Genomic DNA, 26,596 nt, shown 5'->3' with positions numbered 1-26,596 from the left:
AGGCAAGAAAAGCCCTCCCCGGCTGGTCTCAGGAAAACGTCACCACTGCTAGAGGAGACAAAGAATCAACACCATCTGCTGCTGGGGATGGAACAGAAAACCCATGGCTACCGGGGCGCCAGCCTGGGAAGTTCAACTGCCATTGGAAGGGAGGTGGCAGTTCTGAGACAAGGTATTCAGAGTGAGGCAAAGGTGCGTGCACCCTGCTTAATGCTGAGACTCCAGCAGGAGGACCAAGGAATCACTCTGTTTGGGGGACACCTGGGTGGCTCAGTGCTAAGCATCTGCCTTCAGCTCAGGTCATGATCTCAGGGTCCTGGGATCAAGCCTCACATCGGACTCAGTTCGAAGCCTGCTTCTCTCTCTCCCCCACTCCCCCTGCCTGTGTTCCCTCTCTCACTGTGTCTCTATTAAATAAATAAATAAAAATCCTTTTTAAAAAAGATTTTTATTTATTTATTTGACAGACAGAGATCACAAGTAGGCAGAGAGGCAGGCAGAGAGAGAGAGAGGAGGAAGCAGGCTTCCCGCTGAGCAGAGAGTCCAATACGGGACTCAATCCCAGGACCCTGAGATCATGACCTGAGCCGAAGGCAGAGGCTTAACCCACTGAGCCACCCAGGTGCCCCAATAAATAAAATCTTTAAAAAAAAAAAAAAAGAAAGAAATTACTCTGTTCCTCCCAGGAGACTTGCAATAAGAATAATAATAAGAAACAGCAATCTACCTCTCCTCCTGGGGGCGAGGAACAGGAATACTGAGCAAGGCCCCCTGCCCCCCCCCCCCCCGCCCTACACCCAGCACTCCCAGAACTGGAATTTCCAGTGGGGCACTGAAAGCCGCTATGGCCACAACAAACACCGAAGCCAGCTCGACTCCCCATTAGCCTGACTGAACCTACACATTCATGGGCTGACAGGAGATGTGTGCCCGTTGCAGACCAGAAATATTGTTTACCTTGGTCTCTAGCATTGTTTTGCATACAATGTCCAAAATTCAATTAAAAAAAAAAACCACAAGACCAAAATGACCTAACATCAAGATATAAAGGAGTCAGCACAGGACCCGTCCCGGAAATGTTTTGAGATTTTGGATTATGAAACAGGCATGTAAAAATAAAAATAACTATGATTAAGATATTAAAGTATTTTGTGGAAAAGGCAGACACCATACATGTGCACATGAAGAATTTGGGCAGAGGGGCGCCTGGCTGGCTCGGCGGGTTAAGGCCTCTGCCTTCGGCTCAGGTCATGATCCCAGGGTGCTGGGATCGAGCCCCGCATCAGGCTCTTTGCTTGGCAGGGAGCCTGCTTCCTCCTCTCTCTGCCTGCCTCTCTGCCTACTTGTGGTTTCTGTCAAATAAGTAAATAAAAATTAAAAAAAAAAAAAAGAATTTGGGCAGAGATGGAAACTATAAGAAAAGGCAAAAGGGAAAGTTAGAAAAGAAAAAAAGACGTCCTTCCATGGACTTACCAGCAGACTGGATACAAAAAAGGCAATAATCAGAAAACCTGAAGAAACTCTTCCAGTGTTGCCAACACCAAAACGTATACTCTCTTCCTTACAAAGAGCCACGCTTTTACCTTGAATTCCTCAAGTCCTCTTTGTCAGCTCTCTTTTCTATGTTCTAGGATTCGATTCAGTCCCATGGCTCCATGTGCCATCTACATGTTGATGAAATCCAAATTTCCATCGCCAGTTCAACCATCTCGAAGCTCCAGGCTTGACAATTCCATCCGCAGGTCTAACAGGTATCTCCAAATGAACGCGGCTAACATGGAATTTCTGATTGCCCCTTTCACTCCTGCATCTATCACCAAACCTGTTTTTCTCCCAGCCTTCTCCCTCTTAATTACCAGCATTTTGTTTCATAGCTCTCTTTAATTCACTCAGTTGCTCAGGCCAAAACCAAGAAGGCTATCTTTATCTTTTTTCCTCTTTCTCTCCCTCCCTGCTCCCAGTACAACACATCGAGCCCTGATGAGTATACCTCCAAAACATATCCTGAATATATCCATTTGGCTTAATCCTAAGACAGGTGAGACAAAGTTGTGGTTCTGGGCGCAACTCATGATCCAAACTTGTTTCAAATCCCAGGTCCTCCACTTACTCGTCATGGACAAGTTTCTTAATTTTCCTGTGCCTCAGTTTTACCCCCTCTGCCTTCCGCTTGGGTCATGATCTCAGGGTCCTGGGATCGAGCCCCGCATCGGGCTCTCTGCTCAGCGAGGAGCCTGCTTGCCACCCCCAACCCTCCTGCCTCTCTGCCTGCTTGTGATCTCTGTCAAATAAATAAATAAATAAAATCTTTAAAAAAAATAGATAAGTTAATATAATGGGAAAGGCAATGCCTGGCATATTTATGTTATATATAAATGTTAACTACTATTTTTATTGTCAGCTCTACTACTGTCATCCTAATATAGGTTCTTATCCTCTCCGGCAAGTCGCTCCCTGGCTTTGAAACCCTTCAAAAAATTTCCACTGTACTGAGGGTACACACCAAGTTACTCTCTTATTCAACAATAGTCTACCCATTTCCCCAGGCAAGCAATCAAACATTTAGATACTTTTAGTTTATAGGCATTTCTTGCCACCCACAAATATTCCAGAATGGGCCGAATCAAACAGCATTTCACACAATAGCATCAACTGATTTAATTAAGATTGTACCTGGTTGAGATCAGCCTCAAAGGTAAAGAAGCCTGATGAACAAAAGGTGGAAGATGGGGGGGTATCTTTCTATGTGTGGGGGTGACAGCTAAATCAGAGAGAGGAAACAAGAGAAAGGGACAGATTTGGGAAACATTTACTTGTTTCACAGTTTTACTTAGTGCCCTGGGAGGTACAGATTTAATGCTATAGATCACTTAGGCTGCATTTGGTTCTTATGCTGAACAACCGAGCTGAATTTCTAAGACGGGTTTGGCAATTTCAGATCCTAACCACTCTAGCTGAGGCTCTTCCCCTATGGGATGCAGAAAATGCAGAGAAGAAAAAAGGGTGATAGAAAGACATTCTCTATCAATCTCAGGTAACTCTCCCAGTCTGTAGCTTTTTCCCCATTATTACTAAAAGAAGATGCAAGACAATATACCTATTGCTGTAAGATGGAGAACTTATGTCCAACAATTCCCAGTGTTTAGGAAATAATTCAGCACTGATTAATACTTGATAAAAGTACAGGGAGGAAAGTATCATTTTTAATGAATCCCTATCACAACCCTGAAATCATTCTGGAATGGTATTTTCACCTGCCCTCTTCTCTTTCTGTTCTACCCATCTTCTTCCTATTTTGGAGAATCTGATTTCTGTTACCTTACACATTTTAATCCATATTCACACAGAAATAGTCTTTTAAAAATAATATCTTGGGGGCACCTGGGTGGCTCAGTGGGTTAAGCCACTGCCTTCGACTTAGGTCATGATCTCAGGGTCCTGGGATAGAGCCCCACATCGGGCTCTTTGCTCAGCAGGGAGCCTGCTTCCTCCTCTCTCTCTGCCTGCCTCTCTGCCTACTTGTGATCTCTGTCTGTCAAATAAATAAATAAAATATTTAAAAATAATAATATCTTAGAAGATCAATAAAATCAACACGCCCTTAGACTAAGAAAAAAATGACAGCCTCAAATAGCTAAAAAAAGACCTTACATCTGATGCCATAGAAATAAAAAGGATTATAAGAGACTCCTATAAAGAACTGTATGCCAACAAGTAGGATAACTTCGAATAAATGGATAAATACCTAGAAACATACAGCCTGCCAACATTGAATCACGAAGATATAAAAAATCTGAACAGACCCAAAGCTAGTGAGATTGAAGCGGGAGTTGAAAACTTCCCCAAAAAGAAAACCCAGGGCTAAATGACCTCATAGGAGAATTATGCCAGACATTTAAAGAATAACACCAATTCTTCTCAAGCTCTTCTGAAGACTCCAAGAGGAAGGAGCACTCCCAAACTTGTTCTATTAAGGCCTGAATTACTGATACCATTTTACCAGGAAAAGACAGTGTAAAAGAAAGACTACAGACCAGTGTCTTCAATGAATACGGATGAAAAAAGTCCTGAACAAATACTACCCAACCAAATCCAACAGCCCATTAACAATGATCACCCACCATGACCAAATGGGATATATCCTTGGGAATGAAAGGATATACACAAAAATCAATCGGTGTAATGCAACACATAACAACAGACAAAAGCTAGATAATCATCTCAATCAAAGCAGAAAAAGCATTTGGCATAATTCAATACTCTTTCATGATAAAAACAATGAACTACAAAGAGAGGGGGAAAAAAAATGACCTCAACATAATAAAAGCCATATATGAAAAGCCCACAGCTAATATCAGACTCAGTGAGGAAAGAGTGAAAGCTTTTCCTCTAGTATCAGGAACAATGCAAGGACATCCACTCCCAGCACGGCTATTCAATATTGTACTGATGTTCTAGCCAGAGCAATTACACCAAACCAAAAAAAAGGCACACAAGTTGGACAAGCACTAAAATTATTCTGGTTTGCAGATGACATAATATTATACATAAAAAACTCTAGATTCCGCACACACAAAAACCTGTTAGAATTAATATATGAATTACACAGAGCTGCAGGATATAAAACCAACACTCAAAATCAGTTGAATTTTATACAGAAATGAGGAGACTGAATTTTTATTGCATTTTATATAGAAATGCAACTGATTTTGAGTGTTGGTTTGAGTGTTGGTTTTATATCCTAACAAGGATCAATCCAAAAAGGAAATTAAAAAGGGAAACTCTTTTTACAATAGCATCAGAAAAGAAAAAATACTTAGGAATAAACTTAACCAGGGGCGCCTGGGTGGCTCAGTGGGTTAAGCCGATGCCTTCGGCTTGGGTCATGATCTCAGGGTCCTGGGATCGAGTCCCGCATCCGGCTCTCTGCACGGAGGGAGCCTGCTTCCCTCTCTCTCTCTCTGCCTGCCTCTCTGTCAAATGGATAAATAAAATCTTTAAAAAAAAAAAAAGGAATAAACTTAACCAAAGAAGTTAAAGACTTGCACATTGAAAGCTACAAAGCATTGCTAAAAGAAAGCAAAGATAATAAAAATAAAAGGAAAGCCATTTCATGTTCATGAGCTGCAAGACTTCAGACTGCTTAAATGCCTATACCATTCCAGCAATCTGCAAACTCAATGGAATTCCTACCAATATGTAAATGACATTTTTTGCAGACATAGAAAAAAATTCTTATAATTTATATGGAATCTCAAGGACTCCAAACAGCCAAAATGATCTTGAAAATAACAAACTTGGGGAGTCTTCCCAGTCCCAGATTTCAAAACATACTACTAAGCAACAGTAATTAGGATGGTATGGTACTTGCATAAAGATGAATATATAGACCAATGAAGAGACAGCCCATAAATAAACCTTGCATGTATGGCCAAATGATGTTTTCTTTCTTTCTTTCTTTCTTTCTTTTTTAAAGATTTTACTTATTTATTTGACAGACAGAGATCACAAGTAGACAGAGAGGCAGGCGGGGTGGGGGAGCAGGCTCCCTGCTGAGCAGAGAGCCCAATGTGGGGCTCGATCCCAGGACCCCGGGATCACGACCTGAGCCTAAGGCAGAGGCTTTAACCCACTGAGCCATCCAGGTGCCCCACCAAATGATTTTCAACAAGTGTGTCAAGACTATGCAATAGGGAAATGATAGTCTCTTCAACAAATGGTGTTGGGAAAGTTGGATAGCCACATGCAAATAATGAGGTTTGACTCTTATCTTACGTCACATACAAAAATTACTCAAAATGAATTAAAGACCTAATTATAAAGGGCAAGTGAGTTGCTTAGTTGGTTAAATGTGTGCTTTTGGCTCAGGTCATGATCTTGGGGTCCTGGGATCGAGCCCATGCTGGGCTCCCTGCTTAGCAAGGGAGGCTGCTTCTCCCTCTCCCTCTCCTTCTGCTCATGCTATCTCTCTCTCAAATAAATAAACAGAATTGTAGAAAAATAAAAAGACCTAAACTTTTTAGACTCCTGGAAGAACATCAGGGAAAAGTTTCAGGATGTTGGAGTCAATAAAAATTTCCTGGACATATACCAAAGTACAGGAAAAAAAAAATCAACATTAGAAACGGGAATATATCTGGGTGCCTGTGTGGCTCAGTCAGTGAACTGTCCATCCAACTCTCGATGTTGGTTCAGGTCTTGACTTCAGAGTTGTAAGCTCAGGCCCTGTGTTGGGCTCCACACCGGGTGTGCAGCTTACTTAAAAAAAAAAAAAAAAAAGAAAGAAAGAAAGAAAAAGAGAAAGAAATGGGAATATATCAAACTTAAAATTTTGCATCAAAGGAAATAATCAACAGAATGAAAAGGTAACCTAAGGAATGGGAGAAAATACTTGCCAATCATATATCTGATAAGGAGTTAATGTCCAGAATATACAAGAGAACTCTACAACTCAACAACAAATTAAAAAATGGGTAAAGGATCCAAATAGACATTTCTCCAAGTATGATACACAAATGGCCAAAAAGCACATGAAAAGATGTTCCACATCTCTAATCATTTCAGAAATCCAAGTCAAAGCCACGATGAGATACTTTAAACCCATTAGGACGGCCACCATCAAAAGAACAGAAACTAACAAGCCCTAGAGAAGCGGTGGAGAAGTTGAAACCCTTGTACACTCTAAGTGCAAAGATAAAATGACATATCCATTTTGGAAAAGAGTATGCAGGATTCTTGAAAAATCAAAAACAGAATTACCGTATGATTAAGAAATTTTATTTCTGGGTATATATCTAATGTAATTTAAAGCAGGATCTCAAAGAGTTATTTGTACACCTTTGTTTGTCACAGCATCATTTACATTCTGAAGAGGTGGAAGCAATCCAAATGTCCATCAACAGATGAACTGATAAAGAAAAGGGAGTATACGCACAAAACGGAATATAATGTAGTCTTAAGAGGGGACTTCCTGTCACATGCTACAACATGGATGAACCCTGAAGACATTATGCTAAGTGAAATAAGCCAGGCACAAAAGGATAAATGCTGTATGATTCCATTCGTAGGAAGTATTTCTCAAAAGTAGTCGGTCATAGAAATAGGAAATAGAAAGGTGTTTACCAAGGGCTGGGGGACAGGGGGAGCTCATGTTTAATGGGTATAAAGTTTTAGTGTTACACAATGAAAAGATTCCAGAGATTTGTTGTACAATGTGAATAAACTTATTAACACTACTGGACTGTACACTAAAAATGGTTAGTTAAGATGAGGGGGATGCCTGGCTGGCTTAGTTGGTGGAGCATGTGACACCTGGTCTTGGGGTTGTGAGTTCGAGTCCCACAATGGGTGCAGAGATTTCTTAAAACAATAAAATCTTAGGGGCGCCTAGGTGGCTCAGTCGGTTAAACCTCTGACTTGTAGCTCAGGTCATGATCTCATGCCTGCCGGGATGGAGCCCTGTGCTGTTGGGCTCCATGCTCAGCAGGGAGTCTCCTTTAAGATTCTCCCCCTCTGCTCCTCCCTAACTCCCCCACAAATAACTAAATCCTTACAAAAAAATAAAACAAAAAAATGGTTAAGATGGTTAAGATGGGTTCTCTTGTGGGGCTTACTTTCAAGATGACCAAGAAAAGAAGGAAAAATGGTTGTGTCACAAAGGGCCGTAGCCATGTGCGGCCTATTCAGGGTACCAACTGCGTAGCTGTGGGCCGAAGTCAAGGCCATTGGGAAGTTTGTTATTCGGACCACAATACAGACCACCGCCATCAGGGGCATTCCCAAAGCAAGTAGGTCTGCTAGACCTATGTCTGTTCCAAGCTGTCTGTGAGACTACGTTACTGCCCAAGCTGTGCTGTTCCCAGCAGGCTATTCCAGAATCTCTCCTGAAGCACGGAAGGACCCGACACCCTCACCAATTTAGACCAGTGGGTGTTACCTCACCACCCCCACCAAAGCCCACGTTAAGGAGCTAAGTCCTTAAGCAATGAAGAAAAACTGTTCTCCGAAAAAAAAATAAAAATAAAATGGAGATCATACTTTAAAAAAAAAAATGGTTAAGAGGCTCAATTTAATGTTATATGCTTTTTGATCACAATAACAAATTGAAATTTAAAAAAATAATACTTTGGGACAAAATATTTATAAAAGACATATCTGATAAAAGGCTGTTAACTAAAATATTAAGAAAAACTTTTAGGGGCGCCTGGGTGGCTCAGTGGTTAAAGGCTCAGGGTCCTGGATCGAGCCCCGCATCGGGCTCTCTGCTCAGCAGGGAGCCTGCTTCCCCCTCTTTCTCTCTGCCTACCTGTGATCTCTGTCTGTCAAATAAATAAACTAAACCTTTAAAAAAAAAAAAAAGAAAAACTTTTAAAACTCAACAATAAGAAAATGAGCACTCTGATTCAACAATGGGTACAGACTTGACTAGACAACCTCATGAAAGAAGATATTCAGATATCAAGGACGCATATGACGAGATGATGAACACCGTTATGTCATTCGGGAAATGCAAATTAAAACAAAAATGGGATACCACTACAAACCTATTAGAATTGCCAAAACCCAAAACACTGACAACAAATGTTGGCCAGGATGTGGAGAACAGGGAACTCCCATTGGGTGCCAATGGGAATGCAAAATGAAAAGCCTCTTTGGAGATAGCTTGGCAGCTTCTTACAAAATTAAACACGCTTTTACCAAACAATCTAATAAGCACACTCCTTGATATTTACCCAAATAAATTAAAATCTTATGTCCATGCAAGAACTCGAATATGGGGCACTTGGGTGCCTCAGTGGGTTAAGCCTCTGCCTTCGGCTCAGGTCATGATCTCAGGGTCCTGGGATCGGGCTCTCTGCACGGCAGGGAACCTGCTTCCTTCCGCCTCTCTGCCTGCCTCTATGCCTATTTGTGATCTCTCTGTCAAATAAATAAATAAAATTTAAAAAACATACTTAAAAAAAAAAAAGAACTCACATATACATGTTTATAGCAGCCTTGTCCATGATTGCCACAACCTGGAAGCAACCAAGATGTCTCTCAGAGAGTGAATGGAGGGGCACCAGCATGGCTCAGTGGGTTGAAGCCTCTGCCTTCTGCTTGGGTCGTGATCTCAGGGTCCTGGGATCGAGCCCCGCATCGGGCTCTCTGCTCAGCAGGGAGCCTGCTTCCTCCTCTCTCTCTCTGCCTGCCTCTCTGCCTACTTGTCATCTCTGTCAAATAAATAAATAAAATATTTTTTAAAAAAAGTAAACGGGGGCGCCTGGGTAGCTCAGTGGGTTAAAGCCTCTGCCTTTGGCTCAGGTCATGGTCCCAGGGTCCTGGGATTGAGCCCCAAATGAGGCTCTCTGCTCAGCGGGGAGCCTGCTTCCTCCTCTCTCTCGGCCTGCCTCTCTGCTGACTTCTGATCTCTGTCAAATAAATAAATAAAATCTAAAAAAAAAAGGGAACGGATATATAAACTGTTCCACCTAGACAATGGATTATTAAGCGCCAACAAGAAATGAGACATTGAGACATGAAAAGACATGGCATAATAAACTTAAATGTGTATTGTTAAGTTGAAGAAGCCAATCTGGGGCGCCTGGGTGGCTCAGCTGGTTGGGCAACTGCCTTCGGCTCTGGTCATGATCGATCAAGCCCAACATCGGGCTCCCTCCTCAGTGGGAAGTCTGCTTCTCCCTCTGACCCACTCCTCTCTTATTTTCTCTCCCCCCCCCCCCCATAAATGAATGAATGAATGAATGAATCTAAAAAAAAAAAAGCCAATCTGAAAAGGCTACATACTATCATACCATACATGATTCTAACAGTATAATATTACGGAAAAGCAAAACTATCGAGTAAAAAGATTAGTGGTGACCTGGGGTTGCCAGGACGAGACAAAGCATATATAAAGGATGTTTAGAGCAGTGAAGCGATTCTACCTGATACTAGTGAATCCTTGTCATTAGACATTTGTGTAACGCCACTGAATTTGGAACAAGACTGAACCCTAATGAAAACTTATGGACATTGGGTAATAATGATGTCCCAGTGTAGGTTCATGGATTGCAACAAAAATACCGCTATGGAACACTGAGGGAAGTTGTATATACATGGGAAAGGGGGGGTATATGTGAAATCTGTACTTTCCTCAATTTTGCTGTGAACACAAAACGGCTCTAAAAAAGTACAGTATATTATTAATTAAAATATTATCTGTTGGGAACAAAAAAGATTATTTGATGTGGAGAGGTCTAAAATCTTATTGACAGGGATCTTATTAGGTAATAATCAACAATGATTAATTTGGATTCAAAAAGAACTTGGGGGCACCTGGGTGGCTTAGTGGATTAATGCCTCTTCCTTGGGCTCAGGTCATGATCCCAGGATTCTGGGATCGAGCCCTGCACCGGGCTCTCTGCTCCGTGGGGAGCCTGCTTCCCCCACCCCTCCTGCTTCCCTCTCTGCCTCCTTGTGATCTCTGTCAAATAAATAAAATCTTTAAAAAATAAAATAAATAAAAAAGAACTTGGCTGGTAGTAAAAGATGATACTATCTTGGCATTCTCTTACATTGCTGGTGGAATGTAAAATGGCACAGCTGCTGTGGAAAACAACTTGGTGGTTCATGAAAAAGTTGAACACAGAACTACCATATCATGTAGTGATTCTACCAAGTATATACTGCAAAGATCTGAAAATAGGTGATCAAACAAAAACTTGACCGTGAATATTCATATCAGCAATGTTCCTAAAAGCCAACAGGTGGAAAACCCCCCAAATGTCCATCAACTGATGAATGGATAAAGCAAAGGTGGTGTAACCGTACGAAGGGATATTTAGCCATAAAAAGCAGGATTTACTAATATATGCTACAGTAAGAAGAGACCTTGAGAACATTGCAGTAAGTGAGAGAAGGCAGACACAAAAGGCCACACAGTGTTGGATTCCATTTATATGAAATATTCTAGAATAGGTAAATCCATAGAGACAGAAAGAGGATTAGTGGTTGCCAGGGCCTGGGGGAGGGAGGGATGTGGTATGACGACTTAACGTCCATGGGGGTTACCTTCTGGAGTGATGAAAATGTTCTGGAACTCAAAAGTGTTGACGGTTGCATAACAACACGAATATACTCAATTGTATATTCTAAAATGCTGTGTTTTACCACAATTTAAAAAATCGAACTACAAAAATACCTTGATTTTTTCACTCTCTTTTCTCACACGTTTTGCATTTTCAATAATGTAAACAGTGCTCTTGTTGACTTCATTGTCAGCTCTGTGTCTTAGCCAATCCTCATATCCCTAGAATAAAAATAACTACAGTCAAGCTCACATAATGCAGTGCAGTTAATAAATTTCTATAGCCCCCTCTATGAATCACCAGCAGATATTTAGACTGATAGTATTAATCTCAACTCACAGTGCTAAAGAGACAACATTGTTCATTTTTACAGCAAAAACTAAGATATGCTTTCAAAATACCCCTTAGGCAAATAGCTTTACTGCTGAAAGGTTTCTCCATTCTCCAGAGAAGTATCAATGGAAACACGGGCATCAGAACCTTAATATTCTTCAAATGTGAAAGGCTATGATTTACTCTTCTAATTCTACTCTTGAAATTCAAGTTAATGTTAATTTATCTACCTTTTAATGTGACCATTTTTTCCCCCTGGGTTTTATTTTCTAGCTCTAATCACTTAAATCTATTCTTCTGTAGTAGACTGTTGGGAGTGATCATTGCTGAGGAAATCTAATTCCTCCCCAGGGACAGAGAATTGAAAAGGCAAGTTAGGGTTATTTTTGACACAGAATCCACGACAAGTTTTGGAAGTCAACAGTTAAACTTTTCCACTGGTAGTAAAGGAAACCATAAATTGGTGTTCATTTTTTAGAGTTAAAAGTAATCAGGGAAAGGTCTAATGGCTCATTTTAGTCTGGTTTTCTGTATGAAGTAAATTTAAGCCAAAAGAACTAAGGGAAGAGGATGTTCATTTGTTTGAGCATGACCTCTTCTCCTTTTTTACATCACATTGCTTTTTTCCTTTAGAATAATGTCTGTACCTTTTCAAATGGAACTGTTTGAAAAAAATCTCTTGATCGCCTTCTGCTTTTTTCTCCAATGCTATATTCATGCCTGTTCTGTCCCTCTTTATGACAATGCTAGGCTATCACTTCCTATGGCACTTTCTGTGATGTCAGTGAGGAACGAGAGGCCCTAAGATGAACTAGTATAGAGAGTAAAATGAATCAGTAAGAGCTTTTGTAAGCCATACAGGCTATTCTTGGAACCAGCAATTCTATGATGTTAAAGAAAATAATCCTAACAGCCTAAGGGAAAGAACATTCCAGAAATCTTTATTTAGCAACCAAACACTTGATAAAATATTCTTGCAGTTTCCGGTAGGCAAGATAGAAGACCAGATAACCCCAAGAGGAAAGGTAACCTTGTTCAAAATTCCATTAAACAGACCTTCATTTTTGAAGTTCTTGAGGATAGTTTTTAAAGCTCTTTGGTAAGTTACTGTCTAAAAGTATATCTGCCATCAGTCAGGTCCTCCGGACTGTTCCAATACACGATAAACGCTGCTAACCCACCCTTTACCTCCAGCTTCCCTTTTCCACTTTCAATTTCATGTGGAATTTTTCAAAGGTACTATCATATAAAAGGGTCAAAATACTTCCAAGTCATCAGCATCAGAAACCATGGCAATTGTCAGCGTTGACGAAAAGCGAGAAGAAGTCTCCTCTGCCCACCACCCACTTCAGCTGCATCATGGAAGAAAACAAACACCAAGTACTTGGACTCTTGAGTTCTCTGCTTTAGGTGACAACAACAAAAATTTACCACACTGGGAATTTTTCAGAAAGACAGAACACACTGAAAAACACTTACATACATTAAAAATTCACCTCTCGGGGCACCTGGGTGGCTGAAGGGCTAAAGCTTCTGCCTTCAGCTCAGGTCATGGTCTCAGAGTCCTAGGATCGAGCCCCGTATCGGGCTCTCTGCTCAGCACGGAGCCTGCTTCCTCCTCCTCTCTCTCTCTCTCTCTCTCTCTGCCTGCCTCTCTGCCTACTTATGATCTCTCTCCCTCTCTCTCTCTCCGTGTCAAATAAATAAATAAAATATTTTTTTTAAAACTTTACCTCTCACCTCCTGACTGAGCTGTACCTTCCACCTTCTTTCTTTTAGGGTTACAAACCCACAACACAAATACTAAGGGGGGAAAAAAGGAAATTTAAAGAAGTACCTTATGGTCATTTTAATATGTTTTCCATAGGAATCAAGGATGCTGCCCACTCTACATAAATATGAAAAAGGACCTTTGGCAATGAAATTCAAACCAGATGGGACTGAAATGCAGGCATAATTGTACAAAAGAAATTTACCTGCTTGATGGCTGTAACAGTTATAACAAAGAAGAGTGGGAGTCCACTGGTAACCGGGCTAGTCGGTGTGTCCACTGTGACCTAGGTAAAGAAATTAAATTGAATGTAAAAGGAACATAAGCCATTCGCTCATATACAGGGCTCATGATGCAACCATTTCGGGCAGAAATACAGACAAGATGTATCCTGGTAGCAGGGCCAATGTTAACTTTCATTAAAACAAAAGTGATCCACAGAGCAATTAATGTAAAGAAACAGTTCTAATTCAGGCTTAGGTTTCATTCCAGTTTGGATTAATGCCCTCCACGAAACAGAAGCAGTCATTTACCATCTCTTCATCGAGTACCATTCTTTGAGGCCCTGTGCTATCATCGGCCAGGCTCTAGAGATGCTGCTTTGAGTAAGAGAGAGAAACGTCCCTGCCCTCGTAGAGCTGGCAGCTTATAGGAAAACAGGAAAACCGTCAACCAAGTGAACCACTGAAATCTAGAGAGTAAAGCAGAGTTAACTGCACAAAGGCCAGGCTTCCAGGCAGGCACAGAGGACAGCACAGACAATGTCTCTATGGTAGGAGGGGTGGGGGGGCATGTCTAAAGAAATAAAGGAAGCCAGAGGCAGGAGAGAGTGTGGTGGAAGACGGGGCTGGAGATGGGGACAGAGGCAAGCCCAAGCAGGGCCTCTAGGCTCAAGTTCATTGTTTATCCCACAGTCGGAAGTAACTAGAGCTTTCGGGCAAGGAGCAGTCCCCCGAACAGAACTACATTTCCAAAAGATCATCCTCCTGGATTTGTGGAAGTTCTTTCCATGTCCATTGTTAACCCCCTTGTCCAAGCCATTACTTTGTTCGTGGCCCATGGCAGCAGACTCCCACATAGGAATGGGGCGCCTGGGTGGCTCAGTCGTTTAAGTGTCTGCCTTCGGCTCAGGTCATAACCCCAGGGTCCTGGCATTGAGCCCTGCATCGGGCTCCCTGCTTGGCAGGGAGCCTGCTTCTCCTTCTCCCTCTGCTACCCTGCCTGCTTGTGGTCTCTCGCTCTCTCTAATAAATAAAATATTTTTTTAAAAAAAGTACGAATGGCAAGGAATTTCTTGTCAGGGGTGATGAGAGATGACTCTTGTGTCTGGTGAACATGACTGGGTCGATGTTGTTGTCATTCACTGAAACAACAAATACCGAGAGAGGACCAGATCTGAGGGACAAAGGACCATGGGTTCACTCTGCCCGGGCAACTCACTCTCGTCTCTATCCCCACCCAGGCCGGGCTCTGCCACATGCCTCGAGTTAGAGATACACGCTTTTATGTGGCTGTGAGACTTCATGCACAGACTGAGATATCCATCTGGCATTCTTCACCAGGTTAACTTGCTCTAATCTTTCAAGGCTTAAATTCAGGTATCATCTACTCTTTGAAGTCTTCTTAAGCTCCTCTTGGCTAGAAAGACCTATGAACTCCCACTGTACCCCCATAGCATGTTGCTCATGCGAGTTTTATGACTTGTATTGCATGAAATTAAATGGATAGGGGCGCCTGGGTAGCTCATTGGGTTAAGCCTCTGCCTTCGGCTCAAGTCATGATCTCGGGGACCTGGGATCGAGCCCCACATCGGGCTCTCTGCTCGGCGGGGAACCTGCTTCCCTCTCTCTGCCTGCTTCTCTGCCTACTTGTGATCTCTCTGTGTCCAATAAATAAATAAAATTTAAAAAAAAAAAGAAATTAAATGGACATATGAGTGTAACATACATTTCTTAAGGACAGAAAAGCCATGTCTTGATCTTCATTGCATCTGCTATAATCTTTGTTATCTGGAAAACCCCAAGGCACACAGTAGGTGGTTGGTATACATTCACTGAACCAAACTGAACCATGCTGCACACGACGAAGAATGACTTTCCTGGGCATAATTCTGTATGGTTTATTTTATGCTGTTTGTAAGGTATCTTACCATGGATCTAGAGTAGCTCCTTTTCAAATGCCCCATCATTTGAGACTGAATAGCTCCTTCCCATATCACAACCCAGATTGGTTTTAAGTAGCAGGGCTAAATTAAATTACAGTACCATTTACTCAAAGCCTCAAAGTGGATAAACAGAAGCACTTAACATTAACAAGGCATTTGAGCAATTTCATTGGGATGATGTTTCTGCTTCGTTTTAAAAAATGAAATGCGGGAAAAATATCCTTACTGTAATAAAATTTTCTGGGGGTAATTTTGGTGAAGGAAAACTTGTAATAGCTCATAGTCTTAAAGATGGAAGAGGCAATTAAGATGTCTAAAATTTAAAACACAAAACATTAGCAGAAACATAGAGAAGATCAAATCTATCAGGCTTTCACACATAAAGTAAATGAATGAGGAAGAGCAAAACTGGTATCAGGAAGAAAAGTGATAAATTTTCAATTAAGCTGAATCTGATGTTTAATGAAGTAAAACTATTTATTTGAACTATTTTAAACTTTAATATATGTCATTGTATTTAATGATACACAATATATGTCCTTCTAGGATGAACAAAGATACAAAGTCTATGAAAGTTTTTAAAGAAAGTAACAAATTCTCAACAGGTTTTTAAGTAAAAATGCTACTTTTGGAAATATGCAAAATCATATAAATCTTAAACTGTAATATTAATACTTTACAAAGTTTTATTAAAACAGGTCCTGAAACACCTTTTTTAGACACAGAGCATTTTAAAGTTAGAAATGGATTGAAAATTTGTTTGGAGTAATTAAGTTTCTAAAAGGGGAATGGTTGTTTGTGGAACTCTTACCTGCACAAGGAAAATGATGAGAAAATAAAAATTTGCAATTCTTCTAAACTGTTCAAACAGATTCTTTGGGAGGAAATTCCAAAGTGTATACTATATGGGAGGAAGGGGAAAAAAATATTATTAGAAGGAAAACTTGGAAAACTCTAGTAACAACTCATATAGGCCAGATTATCAAAATACTTTGAAAACATGTTAAAACCCACACCTCACACATACAAATAAGCATACACTTAGAGGTACACTATGTAAGAAATGAAGTTTTCATTTGCAGCATCACAGCTGGGTCATCTAGTCCCCAACTTCTACTTTCCCTGACCTGATCTAAATTATCAGGCGTTCTCAGGTCACTCTACACTTCCTTAATAATACTTGTTACGGTGAATAACTATAGATGTGAGCACTTTTTATTAAAGTTTCTCCCTCAATAGGCAATACGTTTCATAAAGACAGGCTGTTCTTTTGTCTTCTTATTACTTCTCCCCCAACACCTAGCAGACACAAAGACACTCAATAAATTAGTTGGATGAATGAACAAACAAATTAATCCCTCCAGCTCAGCTAACCACTGGAGTCTGATCGCCATCACTGATATAACTCTGTCCCTATCAGCAATGCCGCCCCCCCCCCCACCCTGTACCTCCGAGACAGCTGAGGTGTACTCGTAACCCTGGGTCATGGAGGGCTTTCACTTTAATCAACAACACACCACGCTGGGCTCTGGTAACTGGCAACAGGTTAAAGGTTCAATACTAAGTAGTACGTGGGCAGAAGAAAACTCTTGGGCCAACTGTTGAATCACCTAGACTTTCTCACTAATATCTTAAGCTCAAGGACAAAATCATTTAAAAATCCCCATGAGAGGGGTGCCTGGGTGGCTCTGTGGGTTAAAGCCTCTGCCTTCGGTTCAGGTCATGATCCCGGGGTCCTGGGATCCAGCCCTGCATTGGGTTCTCTGCGCCACAAGGAACCTGCTTCCTCCTCTCTCTCTGCCTACTTGTGATCTCTGTCAAATTAATAAGTATAAATTGGGGCGCCTGGGTGGCTCAGTGGGTTAAAGCCTCTGCCTTCGGCTCAGGTTGTGATCCCAGGGTCCTGGGATCGAGCCCCGCATTGGGCTCTCTGCTCCGCAGGGAGCCTGCTTCCTCCTCTCTCTCTGTCTGCCTCTCTGCCTAGTTTCTCTCTGTCAAATAAATAAAATAAAATAAAAAATTATTTTTTAAAAAAATTAATAAATAAAAACTTAAAAAAAAATCCCCATGAGAAGGTGAATTTTCTAGATATCTTAATGAAGACCAGAAACCAGAAAGAAAGGTTTCTTAACCTAAAAGATCTAAATTTACACTTAAACGATCTCCACCACAAATATGGTGAGAAAATATCCATTAAATTAGGTAAGGTGACTGAAATGCCACAGTTGTAGAGCATGACACAATATATGTGAATTTACTACTAACCTCTCTTATGGGCTCAAGATTCAGGGAATCCCAAGAAAATGAAGATAAATGAAGGCAAACATATTCAGTAAAAGAGCTGCATTACAATCTAACATGCCAACCCAGAAGGTTCTTCGCCTAGGATTCATGGAAGTGCCTCAAGGAAGGTCATTCAAAATGAACTACAAAATTAATAGTGAGATAGCACCTCACACCTGTCACGATGGTTAAAACAGAAAACACAAGAAACAATGGGTATTGGTGAGGATGCAGAGAAAGGAACTGTTCCTCTTGCACTGTTGGTGGGAGTGCAAACTGGTGCAGCCACTGCGGAAAACAGTATGGAGGTGCCTCAACAAGTTAACAATAGAGCTACCCTAGGATCCAGTCCTCAAACTACTGGGCATATATCTCCAAGATACAAAACACTAATACAAAGGGATACGTACACCCCTATGTTTTTAGCAGCATTATTTACAATAGCCAAACCATGGAAGCAGCCCAAGTGTGTCCACTGACAGATGAATAGACAAGAGGCAGGGTATATACACGATGGAAAACTACTCAGCCATAAAAAAGGATGAAATCTTGCCAATTACAACACAGATGGTGCTAGAGAGTATAATGCTAAGCAAAATGAGTCAGAGGAAAACAAATATGATTTCACACGTATGTGGGATTTAAGAAACAATACAATGGTTAAAAGAAAGAAAGAGAGAGAGAGAGACAAACCAAGAAACAGACTGTTAATGACAGAGAACAAACTGACGAGGGGCGGGGGCTGGGGGTGGGGCTGGGTGAAACAGGTGATGACGATTAAGGATGCACCTGTCGTGATGAGCATCAGGTGATGTCTGGAAGTGCTGAATCGCTATACTGCCATCTGGAACTCATAAGACACTGTATGCTAACTCTACTGCAATTTCAAAACTTAATAAGCAACAATGAAAAACGAAGTACAGAACTGTGTGCATTTGCATCATTTGGGGGAAGAGAATCCACGCTTTTTTATCAGGTTCCCAAGGCAGCTTGTGACCAAAAACAAAAGGGGTCAAAACCACTGCTCTAGTCATTTTGAAGCTGATATAGTCCAGGATCAGCACTTAACTGTCCCAATGACTTAAGATCAATTTTCTAAAACAATAAGCAAAACTCCCACAACAGGCTAACAGCTGAGCTTCTGGCTTGTTGACCTTCTGTTCCCTAACTAAGGGGTTTTTAATTAAACAAACAAACATCAGGGACTGTTAGAGTCCTCTGTGGGGTGTTAACGCATCAAAAGGGAACATTTTTGTTGTTGTTTCTAGGCCCCCACTGTTTGTTTACCACTGTTTTAACTTATTAGATGAACTGCTTCCTTGGGGAACTCTGGATATTACCATTATAGGAAACTGTTGCTATATGCCCTCCTCTTTCCTGTGTCATGCCAGAAGCTATCACGGGGTCAGGGAACACACCATAAGCCCCTTACCACAGCTGCCTAGAACAATGTTTGGTACAAAGAAGGCACAAGAAATCTTGATCTTAAGTTTGGGCCATTTATTCCACTGCCCATTACCAAGGTGAAGCGGAACTTTCTTTTTTTTTTTTTGAAGTACCACTCTTTCTCCCATAAATTCAAAAGAGTAAAGGGAGTTACCAGGACACTAGGATTTAGTAACTAGCTAAAAAGGCACCGTCCAGGGAGTCTGAAAAGATTCAAAGAAATGTCCAATAAATTCTACTGAAAATCTGAGTTTTAGAAATGAGGGAGATTGCTAGTGTAATTTTAGGCTTGAAGCTTTAAATTCAAGACAGTCTTTCACATAGGAGTTCTAAATTTAACCTCGGGCATACCTTCAAAGAGTTAGGTGGTGCTCACAGATTCTTAACCCACTGAAGCACCTTCAAGATTAAGGCTCACAATTTTTAAAGAAAAAAAATGTGTAATGGGGAAATATGATGGAAATTAAAGATCCTAGCAGCAAGCAATCAGTGTTCCTTTTGCTACCGAAGGAGATTTCCAAATTTTGTACCAGCTACAAAATTCTGGTGATTCCCAAAGGTTCCTGCTGATTTTATTAAAGTAGGAAGGCCGCAGAGAACAAGTTTTTCTATGGAAAAGTGTTCTGCTAGAAGAAAAGAAGATCAATTTTATCAGTAAGTATAATTTAGATCAAAGTGTTTATCTTCAGTGTTCCCTGCATTAATAAGACTTATTCCCAGTCTTTACCAGGCATTACTGGTGCTATCAGTAAATAAAAAGCACCCATTAACAGAAAGGTATTTTTATCATCAAAGAGTTAAAAAAGGAAGTCAACACTTGCTACAAAGCCGGAAGGCAGATAACATATGCTATAAATTGTACATTTCTTCAGTAACATATTCTGGTCAAAAGACAATGTGAGGAAGGAAAAGTTCAAATTATGAAAATATTGTTCTCTCCAGAATGGATCCAAAGGCCTCTTTTAAAGAGAGATCAAGCCACACAACTGAAACACATGAGGCTGAGCGAATCACCAGTACTGCTCAGGATCGCAGTACTACCAATCACAGAAATGTAATTTAACAAGACCACCTACCATTTACTGAGTCATTACTGTAGGCCAAGCACAGCGTTTGAACTGTGGATTACTTTATTTTGTACTGACACAATCCTCTGAGGTAAGTACTGTTAGTGTCTCTGTTTTACAGATAAGGAAACTGAGACACAGAAAGGTTTAATGCCTTACTTTAAATTCAGACCCAGGTCTTCTGCTACAAGGATGAAGCTCTTTACTACTATACTATATGTACACTATCCTCTCCTAATTATTCACTGTATTAAGATTTCGTTCTTTTTCTGTAGTTCACTGTCAATTCCTCTTTTTCTGCTTTAGAGCTTTTAGGAAAAAGCATGGCAAACTAGAAAAACTGTCAACATATAATATTTACAGAGAAAAGAGAGATGCTCATCTATCAATGCAGAAATGTTCGCTTCTTTGCTCCGATTTCTAAAAGATACATACTGATACAGAGGTAGATATGCAAATCTGTTCAGAAACAATCTTTATTTGCCTTATGAAGCTCTTGACTATTTAAAAAAAATCCAAATGTACTGTTTTGTCTACCAGTAAAACTGAAGCTAGATAAAATATGAGAAATATTATATTAAATATAAAAGATTTGACCATTAAACAGTCTTCTAGTTCTTTTACAATGTGAAATCGTGAAATATATTACAACAAAATGGTTATGATTAGTTCAACGACAGTGACATTAGCATGTTCCACATAACACACTATGGAAAACAGTAATTCCCTGGAAAGTATTTTAGATTTTCTTTGATGCAAAACACGAGAGAAAACAGAGAAAGGAGCCCCAATGGTACAGAGACATGAAAGGGGCTTTTTATGCAGAGCCATCAGACCTCACAAAGCAGTTCTGCTCCTGGCTTTATAGCTTACTCTGCTTGGTGACCACAGCACTAACTTAAATTTCTCTGGTTTGCCTTCTCCACCTGTACAGTCAACAGGTTGAACAGATAATCTCGTAGGCTCTTTCAGTTCTGTAAGTCTATGATTCTGAGTCAAAGGACTACTACTGCTATCCTGGATCTTACAGGGGGAATTAATAATTCTCAATCAAAGGAATAGTCCCCATCCTGAGCACAGGTATGAAAACTTCTGGCTGAGGATAGATTTTCTGCCATAAGGTTCAAGATGAACAGGAAATAGACATTTTATCCAAAGACACTCAGAGTGTTCTATAGGCCCATAGACACATGCTCATTAGGGAACAGTTTTTACTCATTCTCTCTGTATTTTACATGTTAATCTCCTACTTATGTATAATCTGTACTACATCACTACCTCGAGAAATCACATGTGTGTTTAAAAATCAAATGTTACATTTTTAAAGGAAGGGCATAATTTTCTTTCAGGTCCTAGGCGTTCGCAAGCTTGCAGTGATCCAACTGTCACTAACATCTTACAACTGCCTTGCCTGGCTACCTGAAGAAGTAAGGACAATCTATCAAGATCCGTCAGTCTATTGATTATCTGCCATCTAGCACCCAGTACCTAACCTGGTCAGCCAAAGGTAAAGATGAGCGAGTTAATATTAGTAGAATGAGGGCGACTGGGTACTAGGAACGACAGAGAGTGCTTTTAGGTATGCAACATCAGCTTCGTTTCACTGATGAGGACATTCACACTCGGAAAAGGACATTCACACTTGGAGATTAATTTGGCCAAGGTCACACAGCTAGTAAATGGTCAGGCAAGAGTGTACTCGAGGAGCTCCCCAATGGAACAGAAGAGGTAAATGTCATTCTACCACAGCACCCTCCAAAAGAATACATATCATTTAGAACTTACTCCATCCCCTTAAGAGAAATTCAGGAAGCTTTGGGCAAGTAGATAATTCAAAGTTTTAGCATGCTTTAAGGCTTAATGTAGTAGGTATCATCAACAGGCACTACGAATAATAAGGGAAAGCAAGTCAATAACATTTCAGCTGTAACAAGACAGAGTGATACTCTTTAAGAAAAACAGCCCTTTGGCGGGATGATGACCACAGCGGGAATACGGTACAGGTGCGCACACCCAAGCATATGCGTATACAAATACACCAGATAAGTGCATTATCTGATTCACTGTATGAATCACTACATCTATCTACTGAAGTAAAAAAAAAAAAACAACTTACCTTGGATGAGACTATTCTATTATCACAAAATCTTTGTGCAATGTAAGCTTCTGTTTCTGAAACTGGATGATTGCCAACAAACACTGTGCGCGTACCGACTCTTTTCTCTTCTCCAGCACACTGACCAAGAGAAAGGGGGGAAAAGTCAGTTTCTTATCACATTTGTCCATGCTTCTGCTGAGTTCAGAGTCTTTGCGGAAGCACATCTGACAATCCCCGAGACAGAGCACCAGTGAGGAGAGAAAACCCTGTTAGGCTATTCAAACTCCACTGGGCTCTTAGCTGCTGACTTAGTGAAGATTAGTGAGGGGGCTGCTGAGGCCAACCCTACTATTTTAAAATGTGTAAATTAAAAGAAATCCTAGAAGAACAGTGTTTTTATTGCCATTCTTCTTTCTTCCACAAAATCTCAACTGTCACCATCACAGCAACACACTCAAAAGGTCAGATTGGGAATATTTTATATATCATACAACCACCACTGAAGGCCATTTTGTCGGTTCCTTACCAGAGAACACAAAGCAGAATACAAATTACTTCTACATAGAAAACAATTACTTTTAAGTATAGAGATACAGAATGGCTGTCTCGGGCCACCTGGGTGGCTCAGTGGGTTAAGCGTCTGCCTTCAGCTCAGGTCATGATCTCAGGGTCCTGGGATCGACCCGCATCAGGCTCCTTGCTCAGAAAGAAGCCTGCTTCTCCCCTGCCTGCCATTCCCCCTGCTTGTGCTTGCTCTCTCACTCATGCTGTCAAATAAATAAATAAAATCTTAAAAAATAATAGAATGGCTGTCTCTAACAATGATCAACTATTTCGACAAAGAAGTTGTAATTCTTTGGTTTTACAGGAAAGACATTCTTTGTGATTTCTCAGAGCCTACTGTCAAAAAGTCCCATTTAACACAATGTATCTCTGATGTCCATTTTACATTTTTAATTTTAATTTAATTTTTCTTTCTTTTTTTCTTTTTTAAGAGAGGGAGACGGGGCTCAGGGCAGAGGAAAAAGAAGAGAGAGAGAATTCCCAAGCAGATTCTACGGCCAATGTAAAGCCTGAAGCGGGAATCGATCTCACAACCCTGAGATAATGACCACACCCAAAACCAAGAGTCAGTTGCTTAACCAACTGAGCCACCCAGGTGCCTCCCCCCACGTCTACATTTTAAAAGAAGGTTCTAGAAGTTCTAGAATCTAGAAGTTCCAAGGTTGAGCTCCATTTTACCTTACTTTTTTACTTCACTGAAGCTTTACCTTGTTTTTTGTTTTTAAAGATTCTCCAATAAGTTTACTTTGCAAATTTTTTGCATTTTATGTTTTATTGGCTTACAGTGTTGTAAAAAGAAAAATGCATACAATTTTGAACACTGAGCTATTTATCATTTTAATATGAATTCAGATATTCTTTAGTTTATTTCTAATTGACCTTCAAATGCAGCAGCTCTTAAGTTCAGTGTAAGTACTCTTGCCACCCTATCCTACCCCAACACTGAGTCAGAATGCAAGATACAGATACATATACAAATACAAAACACACATAAACAAGACACAAGTCTCTTATGAAGTAAAACAAATCTTTTATAATGGTTCCCTTTTGGAACTTTGCATATCCAGTGCATGCCTTTTCTGAAACTGGGATATTCACACTTATCAGACACAATCTTTATAAAGCGAAGCATTTATCTCTTTGCAAACTCAGGTAATTCTTGAGAGCAATATTTTTCTTATTGATCTGAAAAGAACAGAGTGTGGAAGGTCAAAGAGGAAAATCACCTGAAATCATCAAAACAGAAGAGGTCTGAAAAATAATATATCTAATAGTGTAGGGAGAAATATCTTAAGTCTAGATTCTACTGAAAATCTTGATATTCAAAGGAATAGCTTTGGACCCAGTGCCAAAAACTCAGATGTTTTTCTCAGTTAATTACAATGAAGAATGTTTATTTCAGAAAATACATGAAGTCTTTGAAGTAAGAATGAAAGGATCATACAATTTAATTTCTAAATAAATGACTGAATATACAAAGTATCAAACATAAACAGCAGTGTAGCAAGAAAACAAATTAGCAGAAATAATTACTCAACAGTAGCAATAATTAAGCCCACCATTTGAAAGATCTTCTAAACACCATGAACAAAAATAGTTGTTATAAGATTTTACAGCACACAACTCAATTCAGTTCTAATGCACTGCTATTATACCTCTTTCTTCTTCAGTATTAGTGGACCCACATCATTTCCTATCAATTCCTGGTGTTTATTATGCGAACCATCACATTCAGGAAAGTCCTAGAACACCAACACTGACAATAAGCTGCTTTAGTAACACACAGATCTTCGATGTTTACTTCATTTACTACTTTGGGATTTTCCTTTTGTATTTTAAGATTCATCAAGTTTGGGGGGCTTGGGTGGCACTGCCCCTTAAGTGTCAGACTCTCGGTTTCAGCTCAGGTCATGAACTCAAGGTCAGGAGATAGAGCCCTGCCAAGGGCTCCCACTCAGCCTCAGCCCCAAGTCTGCTTATGTTTCTCTCTCCCTCTGCCCCAACCACCCCACACTTTCTCTCAAATAAGTGACTAAAGCTTTAAAAAAAATTAATCAAGCTATTGTGCTGTTGTTTTTTCTTTGAGAGGAATGGACGAATTGCAAGGGAGCTACGCAGTGTAAGTACACTACCGAAAGGCGATAACCGAACCATTCTGAAACCCTGAGCTGAGTGAACCGGTTGCGCTCTGGGGGACAGAGAGCTGCTTTAGCTGCGGGAACCTGCGCGATCAGGATCTGGGCCAGCTCTCTCGCCCCATCGTCGCCAGCAGCCATCACTCCTGAGACCCACTGCTCTCCAGCAGAGCTGCCATGCCTCTACTCTGTCTTCTTACCTTAAATCAGGATAATACACTTTTTAAAAAAGGACTTTATAGGAGAGATGGAGAGAGAGCATGAATGCAGGGGTGGGAGGGCAGAGGGAGAGGGAGAAGCAGAATGCCCACTGAGCAGGGAGCCCAAGATGGGGCCTGATGCCTCAGATGCTTAACCGACTGAGCCACCCAGGAGCCCCTGGAATGGTTTCCTTTGGTATTACTATATTTATCATGTTTGAGACAACCATACATTAAAGTCAAAAAAAGATAGGAACCAATATCTACATACATATTTCCATTATTTTTTTATTTTTTTTAAAGATTTTATTTATTTATTTGACAGAGAGAGATTACAAGTAAGCAGAGAGGCAGGCAGAGAGAGAGAGGAGGAAGCAGGCTCCCCGCTGAGCAGAGAGCCTGATGCGGGACTCGATCCCAGGACCCTGAGATCATGACCTGAGCCAAAGGCAGCGGCTTAACCCACTGAGCCACCCAGGCACCCTCCATTATTTTTTTAAAAAGATAATTCCCTAGCCCAGAAAGTTTTAAAGTACGTAGGCTCAGGGATTTTCCTTCCTTTCGATGATCTATTTAAAAGCTAAAGATGTAATAATCCTGACCCTAAAGTAATCATTTTTTAGCAAGACTACTTAGAGATTGCTGGGTGCCTGGGTGGCTCAGTGGGTTAAAGCTTCTGCCTTCGGCTCAGGTCCTGATCCCAGGGTCCTGGGATCGAGCCCCGCATCAGGCTCCCTGCTGAGCAGAGAGCCTGCTTCCCTTCCTTTCTGCCTACTTGTGATCTCTGTCAAATAAATAAACAAAATCTTAAAAAAAAAAAAAAAAGACTACTTAGATTGCAAAGTTCTCCAAATGTCTGTTTGGATGTATTTCAATCTGAATTTTTGTACCTTATATCGATATTCTAGGGAAAATGATTTTTTAGTTTAAAAAGGTAAAAACCAGGGCGCCTGAGTGGCTCAAAGCCTCTGCCTTCTGCTCAGGTCATGATCCCGGGGACCTGGGACCGAGCCCCGCATTGGGCTCTCTTCTCTGCAGGGAGCCTGCTTCCCCTACACCTCTCTGCCTGCCTCTCTGCCTACTTGTGATCTCTGTCTGCCAAATAAATAAATAAAATCTTAAAAAAATAAAAATAAAAAGGTAAAAACCAACCAAAAATGTAGATAAGACCTCTTGACCCATTATTTTCATTAAAGCTTATTAAATGCTTATTTAGTGGGGTACCGCTTTCAAACTCTGTAGGGAATCAGACAAAAAGTAATTGGGATAAATTCATGAAGAAGACAGCTGTTTCCCCACTTGTCCAGAGACAGGCCATTATTAGAACAACTGACTGTCTAAGGCCCTTCACAGGCTAAGATTCCATGGTAAATTTTCAAAGAGTTCCTGATTATCATTCCAATAAACAAATACCTTTACCAGAATGGCAGCTATGGCGGGGGGGGGGGGGGGGGGGGGGGGGGGGG

The 26,596-nt window shown here is 40.7% G+C and overlaps 1 protein-coding gene across 5 annotated transcripts in view; it reads right to left on the bottom strand.

The window, feature by feature from the left end:
* ATP11C (ATPase phospholipid transporting 11C) overlaps window positions 1-26,596 on the bottom strand; it is a 183,926-nt gene that overhangs the window by 76,527 nt on the left and 80,803 nt on the right. For all 5 annotated transcript variants that reach the window (XM_059384662.1, XM_059384665.1, XM_059384663.1 and 2 more), the window contains exons 2-5: window positions 22,250-22,369; window positions 16,149-16,238; window positions 13,379-13,459; window positions 11,183-11,290 (exon numbers count right to left, since the gene is read on the bottom strand). In XM_059384662.1, coding sequence (XP_059240645.1) covers window positions 11,183-11,290; window positions 13,379-13,459; window positions 16,149-16,238; window positions 22,250-22,369 — 399 coding nt within the window. The remainder of the gene's footprint in view (window positions 1-11,182; window positions 11,291-13,378; window positions 13,460-16,148; window positions 16,239-22,249; window positions 22,370-26,596) is intronic.

The sequence above is a fragment of the Mustela nigripes genome, chromosome X, assembly GCF_022355385.1.
Source record: "Mustela nigripes isolate SB6536 chromosome X, MUSNIG.SB6536, whole genome shotgun sequence".
Taxonomy (NCBI): domain Eukaryota; kingdom Metazoa; phylum Chordata; class Mammalia; order Carnivora; family Mustelidae; genus Mustela; species Mustela nigripes.
Note: the sequence above shows the minus strand (reverse complement) of the source record. Positions and strands in the feature narration are given on the sequence as shown.